The sequence below is a fragment of the Asterias amurensis genome, chromosome 15, assembly GCF_032118995.1.
Source record: "Asterias amurensis chromosome 15, ASM3211899v1".
In the NCBI taxonomy this organism is placed as follows: Eukaryota; Metazoa; Echinodermata; class Asteroidea; order Forcipulatida; family Asteriidae; genus Asterias; species Asterias amurensis.
This window is the reverse complement of record NC_092662.1, coordinates 4,136,441-4,151,179: the sequence shown is the minus strand read 5'-3', so window position 1 is coordinate 4,151,179 and position 14,739 is coordinate 4,136,441. Positions and strand designations below refer to the sequence as shown.

General features: G+C 38.3%; 1 protein-coding gene across 1 annotated transcript in view; it reads right to left on the bottom strand.

Moving 5' to 3' along the window:
- Positions 1-2,587: 2,587 nt before the first annotated feature.
- Positions 2,588-14,739, bottom strand: part of LOC139948141 (E3 ubiquitin-protein ligase COP1-like) — a 37,248-nt gene continuing 25,096 nt past the window's right edge. Inside the window, exons 9-18 of the mRNA XM_071946184.1 lie at positions 14,332-14,413; positions 13,685-13,802; positions 11,602-11,734; positions 10,665-10,808; positions 9,610-9,718; positions 9,419-9,500; positions 8,829-9,063; positions 8,144-8,357; positions 7,455-7,514; positions 2,588-7,170 (exon numbers count right to left, since the gene is read on the bottom strand). Of these exons, the coding sequence (XP_071802285.1) occupies positions 7,108-7,170; positions 7,455-7,514; positions 8,144-8,357; positions 8,829-9,063; positions 9,419-9,500; positions 9,610-9,718; positions 10,665-10,808; positions 11,602-11,734; positions 13,685-13,802; positions 14,332-14,413 (1,240 nt within the window). The 3' untranslated portion in view covers positions 2,588-7,107. The remainder of the gene's footprint in view (positions 7,171-7,454; positions 7,515-8,143; positions 8,358-8,828; positions 9,064-9,418; positions 9,501-9,609; positions 9,719-10,664; positions 10,809-11,601; positions 11,735-13,684; positions 13,803-14,331; positions 14,414-14,739) is intronic.

Here is a 14,739-nt window from a genome sequence, read left to right as displayed (position 1 = left end):
TTGTAAAAGTCTACAAGGTCTACCTTGTGATTTTTGCTTGAAAAAGTCTACAAGGCTATAGCCTTTTAACTTTTGCTTAAAAAATAGCCTTGTGAATTTTGCTTGTAAAAGTCTACAAAGCTACAACCTTGTGAATTTTGCTTGAAAAGGTCTACAAGGCCTTGTGAATTTTGCTTGTAAAAGTCTACCTTGTGAATTTTGCTTGAAAAGGTCTACAAGGCTATATAGCCTTGTGATTTTTGCTTGTAAAAGTCTACAAGGTTATAGCCTTGTGAATTTTGCTTGAAAAAGTCTACAAGGTCTACCTTGTGATTTTTGCTTGAAAAAGTCTACAAGGCTATAGCCTTGTGATTTTTGCTTAAAAAATAGCCTTGTGAATTTTGCTTGTAAAAGTCTACAAGGCTACAACCTTGTGAATTTTGCTTGAAAAGGTCTACAAGGCCTTGTGAATTTTGCTTGTAAAAGTCTACCTTGTGAATTTTGCTTGTAAAAGTCTACAAGGCTATAACCTTGTGAATTTTGCTTGAAAAAGTCTACAAGGCTATAACCTTGTGAATTTTGCTTGAAAAAGTCTACAAGGCCTTGTGAATTTTGCTTGTAAAAGTCTACCTTGTGAATTTTGCTTGTAAAAGTCTACAAGGCTATAACCTTGTGAATTTTGCTTGAAAAAAGTCTACAAGGCTATAGCCTTGTGAATTTTGCTTGAAAATGTCTACAAGGCTATGGCCTTGTGAATTTTGCTTGAAAAAGTCTACAAGGCTATAGCCTTGTGAATTTTGCTTGAAAAGGTGTGACTTTTGCTTGAAAAAGTCAACAAGGCTATAACCTTGTGAATTTTGCTTGAAAAAGTCTACAAGGCTATAAACCTTGTGAATTTTGCTTTTTGCTGGAAAAAGTCTACAAGGCTATAGCGTTGTAAATTTTGCTTCAAAAGTCTACAGCCTTGTGAACTTAAAAAAAATTGCTTGAAAAAGTCTACAAGTTAATTTTGCTTGAAAAAGTATTTTGTTATAAATACTTTTGGTATATAATTGTTAAAGTTAAATAAGGTTAAAGCAAATTTGTGCAAAGAGTTAGTCAGAGTGACGACCAGGCGTTCAGGGGACTCAAAGTCTAGCCGAAGCCAGCGTGGTGATCACCCATTAGAACCCTTAAGGGATTTGCGGTCCCGGTCCCTCCTTTACTCTCCCACACGGAATATCTTCATCCACACCTAATTTGGGGATAGACATGACGGACCCCAATCCATTACTGGTGCAAGCAGTAAAAGTCATGTCCCTCTTGGTACGGGCGGGATTCGAACCGGTGTCCCAGCTCTGGATTGCACGCAATTGAACTATCCAGTGCACCGTGTCGCCACAGTGCCCGCTGGTGATTGAGCTGGTTTTTAATACTACTTATATTATTCACTGGCGTCTATAAGCAAAATAGAAAGTAACACTACCGGGAATTAAACCCGAGTCTCGTGGCTCCCAGGCATAACGTACTTGGTGTAGCTACGGTGCCATCTGATATATTGTGTAAGATAATTACATTAAATCAAACCGCAAACCATAGACGGAATCAAATTACAGGTTTTTGTTTACAATGTAAGTTGTTAGAAAACAGTTTTATCGTGAAAGTAATATTTGAATCATAAAAATTGACCAAATAAGTCTCGAGAAATAAATCGAATAAGAAACAGTGGGACTTTCTCTCTGCTCTTCGAACTTGTGGGTCAGGATCACTAGTCCTGGGGGATGTTGTTCCAGGGTGTTTATATCAACTATTTTACTGATTTGGGGTTGAACAAAGAAAAATTAGAGTGGGATTTGAAGTATTTAATCTTTTTTTTACTGATAACAGCTGATACGAGTATCAGAGTGAAACCAATGAATGAAAATTAAGAGAACTAGTGGCTAGTGGAAAATTCTTGCCATGCATTCATTTGGATGTTTCATGTCATTTTGGCTAAAGTTATAAGGGTTAGCCTTGCTTCTTATTTCTTGGGATGTTACATGTCATTTGGGCTAAAGTTACAAGGGGTAAGCCTTGCTGCTTATTTCTTAGGATGTTTCATGTCATTTGGGCTAAAGTTACAAGGGTAAGCCTTGCTGCTTATTTCTTAGGTTGTTTCATGTCATTTGGGCTAAAGTTACAAGGGGTAAGTAAGCCGGATGTTTCATGTCATTTGGGCAAAAGTTACAAGGGGTAAGTAAGCCTTGCTGCTCATTCCTTAAGATGTTTCATGTCACTAAAAATACAAGGGGGCAAGTCCAGTATTCTCATCAAATTTGGGAAAGTATCTGTTAAGAATCACAATATTGTTGATTTCGAGACATCAAAATCTAAACCCGAGGTCTTGAAATCAAATTTGTAGAAAATTACTTCTTTCTCGAAAACTACGTCACTTCAGATGGAGACTATCAACCTCTCCCCATCACCCATTACCAAGTAAGGTTGTATGCTTATAATTATTTTGAGTAATTACCAATAGTGTCCACTGCCTTTAAACTGCTGTTTTGACTCAGCATGAAGCCGATGGCCACAACCCCGCAACAAATAAAACCACAAAGACCTCGCATTACTTCATTTGTTTTTTATTGTCAATAGGTTAACTGTACAATATATACAAGGATAATACAATTCTATACAGTACAATAATAATAGCCAATGAAGAATTTGTCTTTCTCAAGAACATAGCCCGAGTCAAAGAGTTATATAAAACTAGAGGGCGCAACACGGCTGACCCACAAAGGGTACTGCACCACCATGGGCCCTGTCCCCGCACCAATAACCTTTATTGCAAATAGTTGGTATGCGCGGTTTTCGCATAGAATGAGGTGCATGCTGGTCGATCAATTTGATCGCTAGCTAGACCAGCATGCACCTCATTGCACAATTAGCGCTTGTGCAATGGGTGTTTGCGAAAAGGTCTATGGGCACTGCCCCAACGTGGGTGCGGTCCAACCCGCACTGCCCCCACATATAGCTCTATGAACCAAGTGAATGAGGGATTAAAGCTGGCAGAGGGCAATACAAATTTTATGATCTGTTCACAAGTCTACACAACCATGGACAACTAAATCTCATCAAGTCAATAGGTCCTGGGGTGGATTTCACAAAGAGTTAAGACTTGTCTTATCTCGAGTTAGGACGAGATTTTCATATCTCCTGGACTAGTCCGAACTTGGAAATCAACCCCTGGAACATAATGCCATCCTTAAAGGAACACGTTGCCTTGGATCGGACGAGTTGGTCTATAAAAAAGCGTTTGTAACTGTATGTAATAAAATGCATATGGTTGGAAAGATGTTTTAAAAGTAGAATACAATGATCCACACAAGTTTGCCTCGAAATGGCGTGGCCTCGAAAATGGCCTCGAAAAATTTGACTCCCATAAATGGCCGACTAGGTTAGTCGACGAGGCAAAAGGAATACCGTGCAATTTCGAGGCATGTTTGTGTGGATCACTGTATTCTACTTTTACAGAATCTTGCCAACCATATGCATTTTATAACAAACGCTTTTCAAAGACCAACTCGACCGATCCAAGGCAACGTGTTCCTTTAACCTTCTTCCCTCACACAAGCTAATGTTCTGAGAAGACCTTATTCTCAAAGCAGTTTTGTCCATTCCAGCAATTTTTAACATAAAAACATCCTCATGTCTGCAAGGAACAATTAAAACAAATGTACACAGTTGTTAATAATAACAAATTTAAATATAAATAGAGATGAGGAATATAGATCAGGATTATTAAACAAGAAATAAGTGTAGCTGGAAGTTGGTGGGACATTTTGGTAAAATGGATTCAAATTATCAAATTTGTTCTAGAAAAATAGATTACGCGGTAGAAGGTAATGTTAGTGAAGAAAACAATGTTGTTGTTTTTCTTTCGGGGTGGGGGGGGGTCCATATAAATTATTCTCTGTAGTTGTTTTCTCCAATCTATCGAATGATGTTCAGCATGTAAATTAAAAGTTATAAATGCAGAGACGATCTCATTGTCCATTAGCCATTTTAAAACCAGCATTGTCTCAAAAAGTATATAGGTAAATAATGTCATGAAGAATACAAAATCAAATAACCAAGTTTTTTGATGAGCAGAAATAAGGCAAACAAGAACATCAGAGTTTGACATTTTGCCAGGTCATGGATCATAGAGCATTGCAAAAAATAAACAACAGAAACTGTTTGTTGAAACTGTGAAACCTCCAATGGAAAACCTTTTTTTGCGCTGATAAAATTATTATGAATATGAGATCAGAGTAGTGTAGGCCTATAATGCAATTTACTCTTTCAACTTTTTTTCGATATAATAGTTTTCTAAACAACTCATTAATGAAGACAACTTAAGATTTAATTGTTAGTATTACTCTTGTGTCCCCTCCCACCCCCCCCCCCCAAAAAAAAAAAAAAAAAAACTTCAGGGGTTTCTCATTTTTTCTTTATTTTTGAAAATCAAACAAGTTTCGAGACGTAATTCTAAAAATATTTCTAAAAATCGATGCCTTTTTGGCATGAACTGTTCTTTGAAATGGAAAAGAGGAAAAACATACTGGTATTTTGTAAACTTCACAGTGAATAGAAATCTTCCATGTGGCAATGCATACCTATATTGCTTAAAGTAATGCAACAAATAATTAGTCATACATTTGCATATATTGGCATATATTTAAATATATTAAGTATGAAATTTCCTCTCCGCCTCACAAAAACTATAATCACTTCCTCCATCTTTTCATTCATTGCACATCATATTTAATAAATATTATCTCCCACTTTGGGATACTTCCTCAAAAAATATTGGACTCCCGTTTCCCTTTTTGAGAGACCGTGAAGTGGAAATTCATGAATTTTTTTCATTACAAAAACACTCCATTTTTTGGTTGAAATCATTTCTTTAAAAACACTAGCCTCATGAAAAACAAAATTCAGATGTTGTTAAGTTGATTTTTTTTTCTCTGACAACAAATCTGAACTTAATAGGAATTTTGATAACTGAACTCAGATTTTTGTTTCTTTTTGTTCGTCATATTTTTTGTATTACTGAATAATTCTATTTAAAAAATTATTGAATACAACGTTACTGTTTGGTCTCGAAACGAAACCATTTTTACTACTGACCCATGCCCAGGAAAAGTAGGAGAAAAAAAAACCCAGAAATTTTGTCAAGGTAAAGCGGCAAAGAAATAAATTTTCAACACAGTTTCAAAGAGCGAACTTCCTTATCATATAATTGTTTGGTAAAAAATAGGGAAAATATCGCAGAGGCAAAGATACTACGCAGATGCAGACATGTTTTTGCATTCCCAAAAAATTCTTTCCTAAGATTCTGCCACCAAGGAGTGATCAATTGACAATTAGAGCCTGAAATTTATGTTATCAATATAGAATGTTTGGTAAATTTGAAAATGAAATGTTGCTTATTCGATAAAATAGTTTTTTAAGGTCAAGCGCTCAGGGACAATTAAACACTGGATGACATTGATGAATCCAAGACAATAAATAACCAAGATGACATCGACTAACAATGAGAAAATAATTGACAATGACAAACCATTCCATTGATAAATGCAAGACACTGGTTGACTACGGTTCCTTGGTCAACTAAAGCCATGTTCCCATTGGACTTAATTTCTTCCGCTGCCACGCGGAAAGTTTCTGTGACTGGCTTTGGTGTTATCCTACCGTTCCCACCTGGACGTATATTCCACGACGTTTGCATAGCGTTTTACAGTGTGGTCACGGTAGGTTTACAGCACAAAGCTGCTCCCGTTGGACTTATAAGCAGCCCTGATAGATGGAAGTCTCTGCAACCTCTTTCAGCCTGTTAGTTTAACATCATTGTCGCGGGTAAGTTGACAGGGAGGGCAGTTCACCATGCATCCCCAATTAATTTAATTTTGTCATTCTACAAAAAGACACGGTACTTTAAAGACAGTGGACACTATTGGTATTTGTCAAAGACCAGTCTTCTCACTTGGTGTAACTCAACATTATGTATAAAATACCAAACCTGTGAAAATTTGAGCCCGATTGGTCGTCAAAGTTGCGAGATAACTATAAAAGAAAAAACACCCTTGTCACACGAAGTTGTGTGCTTTCAGATGCTTGATTTCAAGACCTCAAATTCTAAATCTGAGGTCTCAAAATCAAACTCGTGGAAAATTACTACTTTCTCGAAAACTACGTTACTTCAGGGGGAGCTGTTTCTCACAATGTTTTATACTATCAACCTCTCCCCATTACTTGTTACCAAGTAAGGTTTTACGCTAATAATTATTTTGAGTAATTACCAATAGTTTCCACTGCCTTTAACCCACAAAAGTCAAATGAGAACACGGCTTAAGGTTCTTTGGTTGACCAAGGTTCGTTGGCGGACCACCGTTCTTTGTACAGTGTTCCTTGTCAAAGAGGATCAGGACAAATCCAAGTCGATGACAAACACAATGACAATGACAATTGATACCACCACTTTGTCGATTATGGTTCCTTGGTCAACTAGGGTTCCTTGGTTGACGACAGCTCCTTGCCCAAATGCTCCACGAGGATAAAGACGAATCCCAGGCAATGAGAAACAAGATGACAATGACGATTGGTGCAGACACTTCAATCCAGAAAGTCAATCATGAAATCATAGGCCTTTACTTTCACACTTTGCTGATATGGTCGCTGTAGGTCCTGCTTGTTCCAAGGTACTGTAATCTCACAGAGTTTATCCTTCATTTGCTGTTAATCTAATAGTTCATGAAACTCCAAGGCTGTCCTCGCAATACGCTGGTCACCAAACGTAAATTAAAAACGATGTCTGGGAGAACATCTGGGAGAACATTTACAACAGTTTGCGATTTCAAAAAAACCAAAACAACAACAGTTGGATGTCACTGTCACAAAATAGCTTCAAACAAAATCCTTACACTTAAAACTGAAGAAGGGGTTAAGGTGTTGGCAGACGCGTGCAGACACAAGGCGTGTTGGGTTTTCAATTTTAATATTAACCACCATGACAGGAAGATTGCTGAGTTTAAGGGTTAGCACAGACTGATTTGGAAGTGGAGACGACACCAGGGACTGATGAGTTGGCGAGGTTGGTCGACCCTCTCGGAGGGTGGTATGTTCGGATCATACTAATTCCAGAACCTTTATTGTACCCTGGCTGTTTGCTGCTACCAGGACGTTGGAACCCTGCAGGGGAACAAAAAAAAATCAAAAACCAAGATCAAAACTTGGAACCTGAACATCTTTAGTTTACTCCGAACCTTCCTGAATCACACCGATTCCATCATCGGAATCAAATATAATATAGAGGTTGATAAGAATGCTGTGTGTTCCGATTTGGTTTTGGCCTAAGACATTGTATGATAAGAACTGAATGCTCTGGGCCCAACTTCATAGAGCTGCTTAAGCACAAAATGTAGCTAAGCATAAACAAATGATGCTTAGCAGAATAATCAAGATGAAAGTCTTACCGTTCTCCAAGCAACAGCGCTGACAAACTCATTAGCATCTTCTTCCTTCTTCTCTTTGTCCTAAAACAACACCCACAAATAAATAAATTTAGTCATCATTTGAGGTGGATACTATTTTTGAAAAGCCTTTGGAGGCGGCGCTGGTTACTACTGCGGGACCTGAGAGAGATTGCAGGAATGTTAACTTAATAAATGAATTTTCTAAGAAACAAAGCCAAATACTCAAGTAAAACTCATGCAGGAATGTTGTTTGCCCAATGACCAGGGTACTAATGTAAAGTGCAATGAAACTCACAGCAAATACTTTAAAAGAACTAGTCATATAAAATAGATGTTAAACTTGCATCGGGGATAAAGAATATAAATTTTGGTTTTTACCCATACACTGATGCGTGTCAGCTATTAAATAAATGTTGCAGTACCCGCTGCCGAAACATAGGATTCGAACTGCCTCTAGCTACCGGGCAACCTTGGTAGTCTAGTTGGTAAGACACTGCGGTAAGAGTTGCGAGGTTCATGGATTCGGATCCCAACCAAGTATCATGCCTGTGATATTTTTTTACAGGGCTTGGGAAAGTACTGAGTATACAGTGCTGACACACATTGGTGTATGGGGCAAAACAAAATTAATAACAAGTTTTGTAATTCTTAAAAGAACTGTCTCCTTTCAGAGGGTTCCTTCAACTCACCAGTACACTCCTGACCGTGTCAAATTTGAATGTGACTAACTGCTTGGACAGTCCTTTATAGTACAGATACAGGGAGTTGTTCTCACTGCCGCATGCTATGTAGTCATCATTGGCAGCTAACCCTACAAAGTTCTTATCGTTTGTGTGACCACGGAATGTGCGTGTACAGTGGGGTTTGTCCACTGACCACAGCTTGAGCTGACTATCTGTAGACCTGCATTGGAGAAAGGTTTAGATCACTCAGAGTTAAAAGGTCAAATCATTCCAATAGATAGGTCCTCATAAACGCCAAATTTACAGGTACTCGGTGATTATTTCCTTCATTTGTTAAAAGCAATAAGTGTGGGAACCCAATGTTCCACAAATGTTCATACATTTATGAGACTAAAACATTGGTGGAGAAAGTGGTAGCACTACAGTAGCAGCAACATTTACTGCTGCTACCAAGTATTTTCCTTAAGCACCTTGTGGCACTTGGTGGAATCCTCCGCTCGCCAAGAACAATTTGTCCTACAATATGTTAACATCCAAGAAAAAAATTGTGTCCAATTGAAGGCAACCAACTGCACCGTATGCAAGGGTGATTTTTGGAGGGTGGAGGTTTGAAGAAAACAAATGATAATAATTTCCGGTTGAAAATGGACAAATCACATCCCTGTAATTGATAGAAACCTTGGAGACTTACGCTGACACAATCTCCTCCGAGTTGACAAACTTGGTGTAAGACACTGCCTTCTTGTGTCCCTTGAATACATTGAGGGGTTGCTTAGGGTACCTCAGATCGTAGTAGTGGACGCAGTGATCCGCTGAGCCGAAGGCTAAGGAGTACATTTTGGAGGGGTTGAATTTGACGCAGCAGACGTTGGCTTTCGCCTCTAGACATGCCACGGAGCGTTCTTGATTCGTAGACCAAAGTTTCACTGCAAGCAAAAAACAGACAAGCCATGATGGTTTTAGATGAGCAACAACTTCTAAGTGAACTACGAAACTGCCAGCCAATATTAAAGGTGGGTCCATAGATTGGGTTTTTGTTGACTTATGCTTATTCAGCTTAGTAGCGCATTGTTTGTTGCACATGTTGTGTACTACCAGGGAGCTGATATGGTTTAGAAATGAATTAAAATGGCCCAGTGCAGTGACAAAGGCTTATGATGTTGAAAGCGCTTTGAATTGTCCTAAGGGTGTGTAAAAGGCTATATAAAAATTTATCATAATTATTATTATTATTTAAATAGTCGCAGAGTGATGGGTATAACAAACGGATCTTGGTATTACCTTTTGCATCATCGGAACCAGACGCAATGAGTTTTGGGTCGACCCTGTTAAAGTCAACACTCCAGCATCTCTTCTCATGCTCCTACAGAAAATAAAAAATAATATTATCATATTATTATCACCTAACTTGTCCCATCAACGAGCCAGTCCACCAACAATCTTAAGCACAAAATTGATAAGGAGCGACTTACCTGAAATAATCGGACCTTTGATGCTGAGAATGCATCCCATAGTGTGACGGTTCCTTCATAATCACTACTCGCTAGTATTCCTTTATGATACGCACTCCAACATACACAACTGAAAAGAGAGACAGAAAGTAAAATATCTTCAAAAATCTATTAAAGTAGGATTTTTTCGTAGTTAATATAAGTTCAGGCATATTTGGCCCTTGGTAAACAATAGAAAAATGTTATGGAGGACAAAGGATGACCTATTATACATTTACATATTGTTTATGAGAGGTTCAACCTATCAACCATAATTCAAACAATTATGGCAAGATCCTCAAATTTGTTTAACTTTTTATTGTTTTTCATCACAAGGCCGGAGGGCCAATTCAATGCGAGGGATAGACTTTACTGATCAACCCAAATCAACTGCCACCAGGGACATGTTGCCACCTACTCCTGGGGCTGAAACGGGTTACCCCCTTCAGTCAGTAAACATGGGTATTGACCCATTTCACCTGATGTCATCATCAACAAAATCTTGAATGCGCCACACTGATGGGCGATTTCACTGTACGTTTTTATACATAACTCTATGATGTGCGTTATGCAGTGAAAGTGCGTGTTTTAGGCGACGCGGCATTAATACACGTAAACCTAACTTGCCCACCAACATGGTGAGCGCGGATCAGTCACCGCGTGTGAGGCGCGTGCTAGGGGTCAATATTCCACTTGAAGCCTGGCCAGAAGAGCAGAGTGTACTACATTGTATCTTCCCAACTTTTGATGAAGAAATTATGGTTAAGTGCCTTGCTCAGGGGCTAAAGTGTCATGACCAGGATTCGAACCCTCACTCTGCTGCTGACAACACCAGAGCTAGTGTCCGGTGAACTAGACCGCTTGGCAACACATCAAACTATGTTAAAAGAAGTTGGTAACAAGAGGTTTAAACAGTTCAATTATGTGGGGCCCTGCATTTTTCACGTCTAAAGAAGTTGGTAACAAGAGGTTTAAACACCTAAATGTATCAACCATGAATACACCCAAGACTGGCAAGATGTAGAATAAGAACTGACCTGATCTTTGAGTTGCAGACCATCTCATGGGCAGGATAGTGAATATCTACAGCGTCCATCACCACAGCACCATACTCAAACACCTTGATCTTCTTGGTCACGCCGGCTATTGCAAAGAAATCGTTGTCCTTGTCGAATTCAATACTGCAGGGAGAAACATATCAATAGGAGATATTGAAATAAACAACATTACCCGACTACTCAATGAAACTAAAAGAGTAACAGTATACAATTGTTGCACGCTGTGATGGGTTCCATGGCATTTTGGGAAATGGCACCCAAAGCGAAGCCGAGGGTGCCATCTCCCCTCAAGAGTCTAAAAAATCCATGGACCCCCAGTCACAGCGTGCAACAATTGTTTTGTTATACCTTTGTATAATAAAGTTATTACTCTTCTCGAACATTATTACGACGGACTATTCATTGTTTAATAAGCTGACGAACAAGAAACAATTCCCTCGAACCCGCGGTTGTTTCGTACACAGCGCTGGAAATCGACCAACGCCGGGAACGATCAAGGATAAACACCGATGTACATCACTTTTCATGTTACCCGGCCTGCGAGCCATGTAACATGCATTTTTGTTGCGCGTCACATGATTGGTTCTCGACCAATCAAACTTCACAGTTTGTTACCGAGGTATAACAATTGGAAAATTCCAATTAGAAAATATTTTAAAGTATTTAAAATTTGCTTTTCTGGTGCTACCGATAAAATGCTTGAACTAGAATCCCCCCAAAAAATTGTAAAGTTTAATGCCCCAAATTTAGCGAAAAGTGGCGAAAGTCCAGTTAAAAATTTAACACATATCTTGGCTGGTATCCTTAAATTGCTAAATTGCTAAGGTCATGCCTGCTAAGCATATCTTTCCGTACGCCACAATGAAAATCAACCATGGTCTGTAAATTGAAAGATCCGACTTTGATTCTGACTTACCTAGAGACTATACTAGAACCATTGTAGACATCTGCATAGCTTAATGTGGCTAACGGACGAATTGAACTGAACTTAGTAAATTTAGACAGGCTATCTGTAAACTGGTTGAGCTGCTCACTAGATCGGTTTTCACCTACAGAGGGATCGAGAATGCAACAGATATTTCACTTGGTGTATCCCAACATAACTCTTCAAATAACAAATCTGTGAAAATTTGTCATCGTTGCAAAAGAATGAAAGAATTAACACAAAATTTGTTTGCTCTCAGATGCCTAATAAAAAGGCTTCAGGCCTGAAGTCTTTTAGTACTTGAATAAGAAACTACCATTATCTCAAAAACTAGTTATTACTTCAGATGGACCTATTTCTCACAGTGGGTTATACTATCAACAGCTCTCCATTGCTCATTACCAAGTAAGTTTTTATTCTGACACTTATTTTGAGTAACTGCAAAGAGTGTAAAGTTACTTTTATAATTGCATTATACAAAGTTAAGTAAAGACCCCCTTTAATGGACGTCACAGGATGAGACGTCACAAGATGAGAAGTCTTCCCACGGCCTTTTTTATTGGGAGTCAAATTGCATCAAAAGATACTGTGAGCTTCTAAAAGCACGCACATCGCCTAAAAACGCAAACGACACACAAGCAAATTGTAAAACCCAAGTCCCAAAATGACGCAGCAAAGACTAATTCTGGATCATATTGAAAGAATCGTGTTTCAAAAGACTCTTAGTTACATACAAAATTCAAGGACGTCTCAACTATACAATAATATTGCTGATTTGAAAGACTCTGCAAAAGTCATCTAATTTTTTTCCAGAATTCCCATGGCAACTTGAAACACTGATCTCTGTACACTGAGCACAAAAGCCGTCAATTGCACTGCCGGACACAGAAACTAATGCACCTATAAGAAACCTAGCCTGGTTTTATAAATAGCAACTACTCTCTCCTAAACCACAAAAATGTGTGGGTGGAACGATTCTGTTTTCATTTTTGGCCATTGATCCCTGGGAGGAAAGTAGCAGTTGGTACGAGCCTTGCGGCATGTTTTGTAGTTTCTTCATTCATGTAGTACGACACTCTACTCTAGTGTTTAATAAGGAAGGGGAGGAGGTGTTGAAATGCCTACAAATGAAGATTGACTCAATCTGGTTAGTCCACATTAGATTGTACGCTTGTATTCCACCTTCTTGCAACAAAAAGCTTATACGGTACTTCGGCAGCATCCAGCATCAGTGTCCAACTTTCTCCAGACGACGATAATAATAATGATAATAATAATGATAATATCGAAGTCTAATATAGCGCAACTATCTACCAAACAAGGTACTCAAGGCGCTGATGAGTATATAAAAACTTTCAGAAAGATAGGTTACTGCAGTGATTAAAGCCATTGGACCCTTTCGGTACAGAAAAAAAAAAAAAGTTCACAGATTTACAAATAATTTACAGGGTTTACAGAAGGTAATGGTGAAAGACTTCTCTTGAAATATTAGTCCATGAAATGCTTTACTTTTTGAGAAAATGGTAAAACAATATAAATTCTCGTTAACGAGAATTACGGATTTGTAATAAACACATGTCATGACACGGCGAAAAGCGCGAAAACAGGAGTGGGTTTTCCCGTTATTTTCTCCCGACTCCGATGTCCGATTGAGCCTAAATTTCCACAGGATTGTTATTTTATATATAACTTGTGATACACGAAGTGTGGGACTTGGACAATACTGTTTACCGAAAGTGTATAATGGCTTTAACTCTGAGACCCAATTATGTAGCACCTTATAAGGGTTTACAAGGTTCTATGGTGCATTTAGCAGCCGCAGCCACAGCCAGGACCACCAAAGCGAACCCCTTCGATCAGAGCATACTGATCGGAGTGCTGAGTTGAAACCAACGGTTCTTTTCAGAACCACCCCCAACTCATGGTGTTACCTCTAACCTTAATATATTCTTAATCCCCAAAGCAAGATCTTACACCAATACAAAAATATTCACACAAACTTTTCAAAAGACTTCTCACAAAGTCACAAGAACCCCTTGATTGAAAGTGTTGCATTTTGAACCGGTTAACTCACTGGGTGATATATCACTCTGTCTAATACTGAAGTAGCAGTGCTCTAGATCTTCAAGATGATGATGAAGACGCTTCCTCCTAGATGCTATCGTAGTGTCTAACCACTGCTGTCTACCACCCTAGGGAAAAAAAACAAAAAAAAACACAGACAGATTAATTAGTCTTCCGTCATATCTCATTAAATCCGAACATAAAAAGTGATTATAAATCAATACGATAGATTTCGATTCAATGTAGGTGTGCAATTTCACTCCTACTTGCAAATTCTAGACCGCGGATATAAGATTGTCAGTTTTGGCAAAAGGTTGTCCTTCTGCCAAGCATGCAGAGCACATCAATTTGTTCTTGCAAATGTCGTAAGCAATAAAACAGCTACTTTAAAACAAATAATGCATATAATTGTTGTCATTGCTAGATTTACTAAGAAGGCATATATATTTCAACTTCTTCCATAATTCAAATTTCCAACAAAGACTTGTGAATACAACAATGAAAATGTTTTATTTACGAATCAAACGAAATTGTCAATTTGTTGACACTTTTTTTTTGGTCAATGGAACTAAGCTATTTGCAGTCGGATTGCTGTCTAGCAGGGTTCCAACTTAATGCACCACGGATATTTAAACAATTTGCCTAAATTCAACTTACGTTTTTACTGCCATTGAAGCCCTCCTGAGGGCCATCAGTCTTGGAAGAATTTTCTAGTTTGATTTTTGGTTGTTCAATACTACTGCACAGAGGATAAATAAAAATATAAAAGAAACACCAATTGTTAATTTTAATCACTCAAGAACCAAAATTGAATCAATCATCGAAAAACTTGTCAATCCAAGTAGAACAAAACCCTCCTACTGACAGATTATTCCAAATAATTTGAATGAATATGTATGATCGATACACAAGGCCAACTTCAAAGTTTTGAAATAAACAAATAGTCAATAATGGTCTTATGTTTCAACCCAAGCAGAGTCTTTCTCGATGGCTAAAAAGAAAAAACCCACTAGGTTCAAAACATCCGGGCCGAATTTCATAGAGCTGCTTAAGCAGAAAGTATTG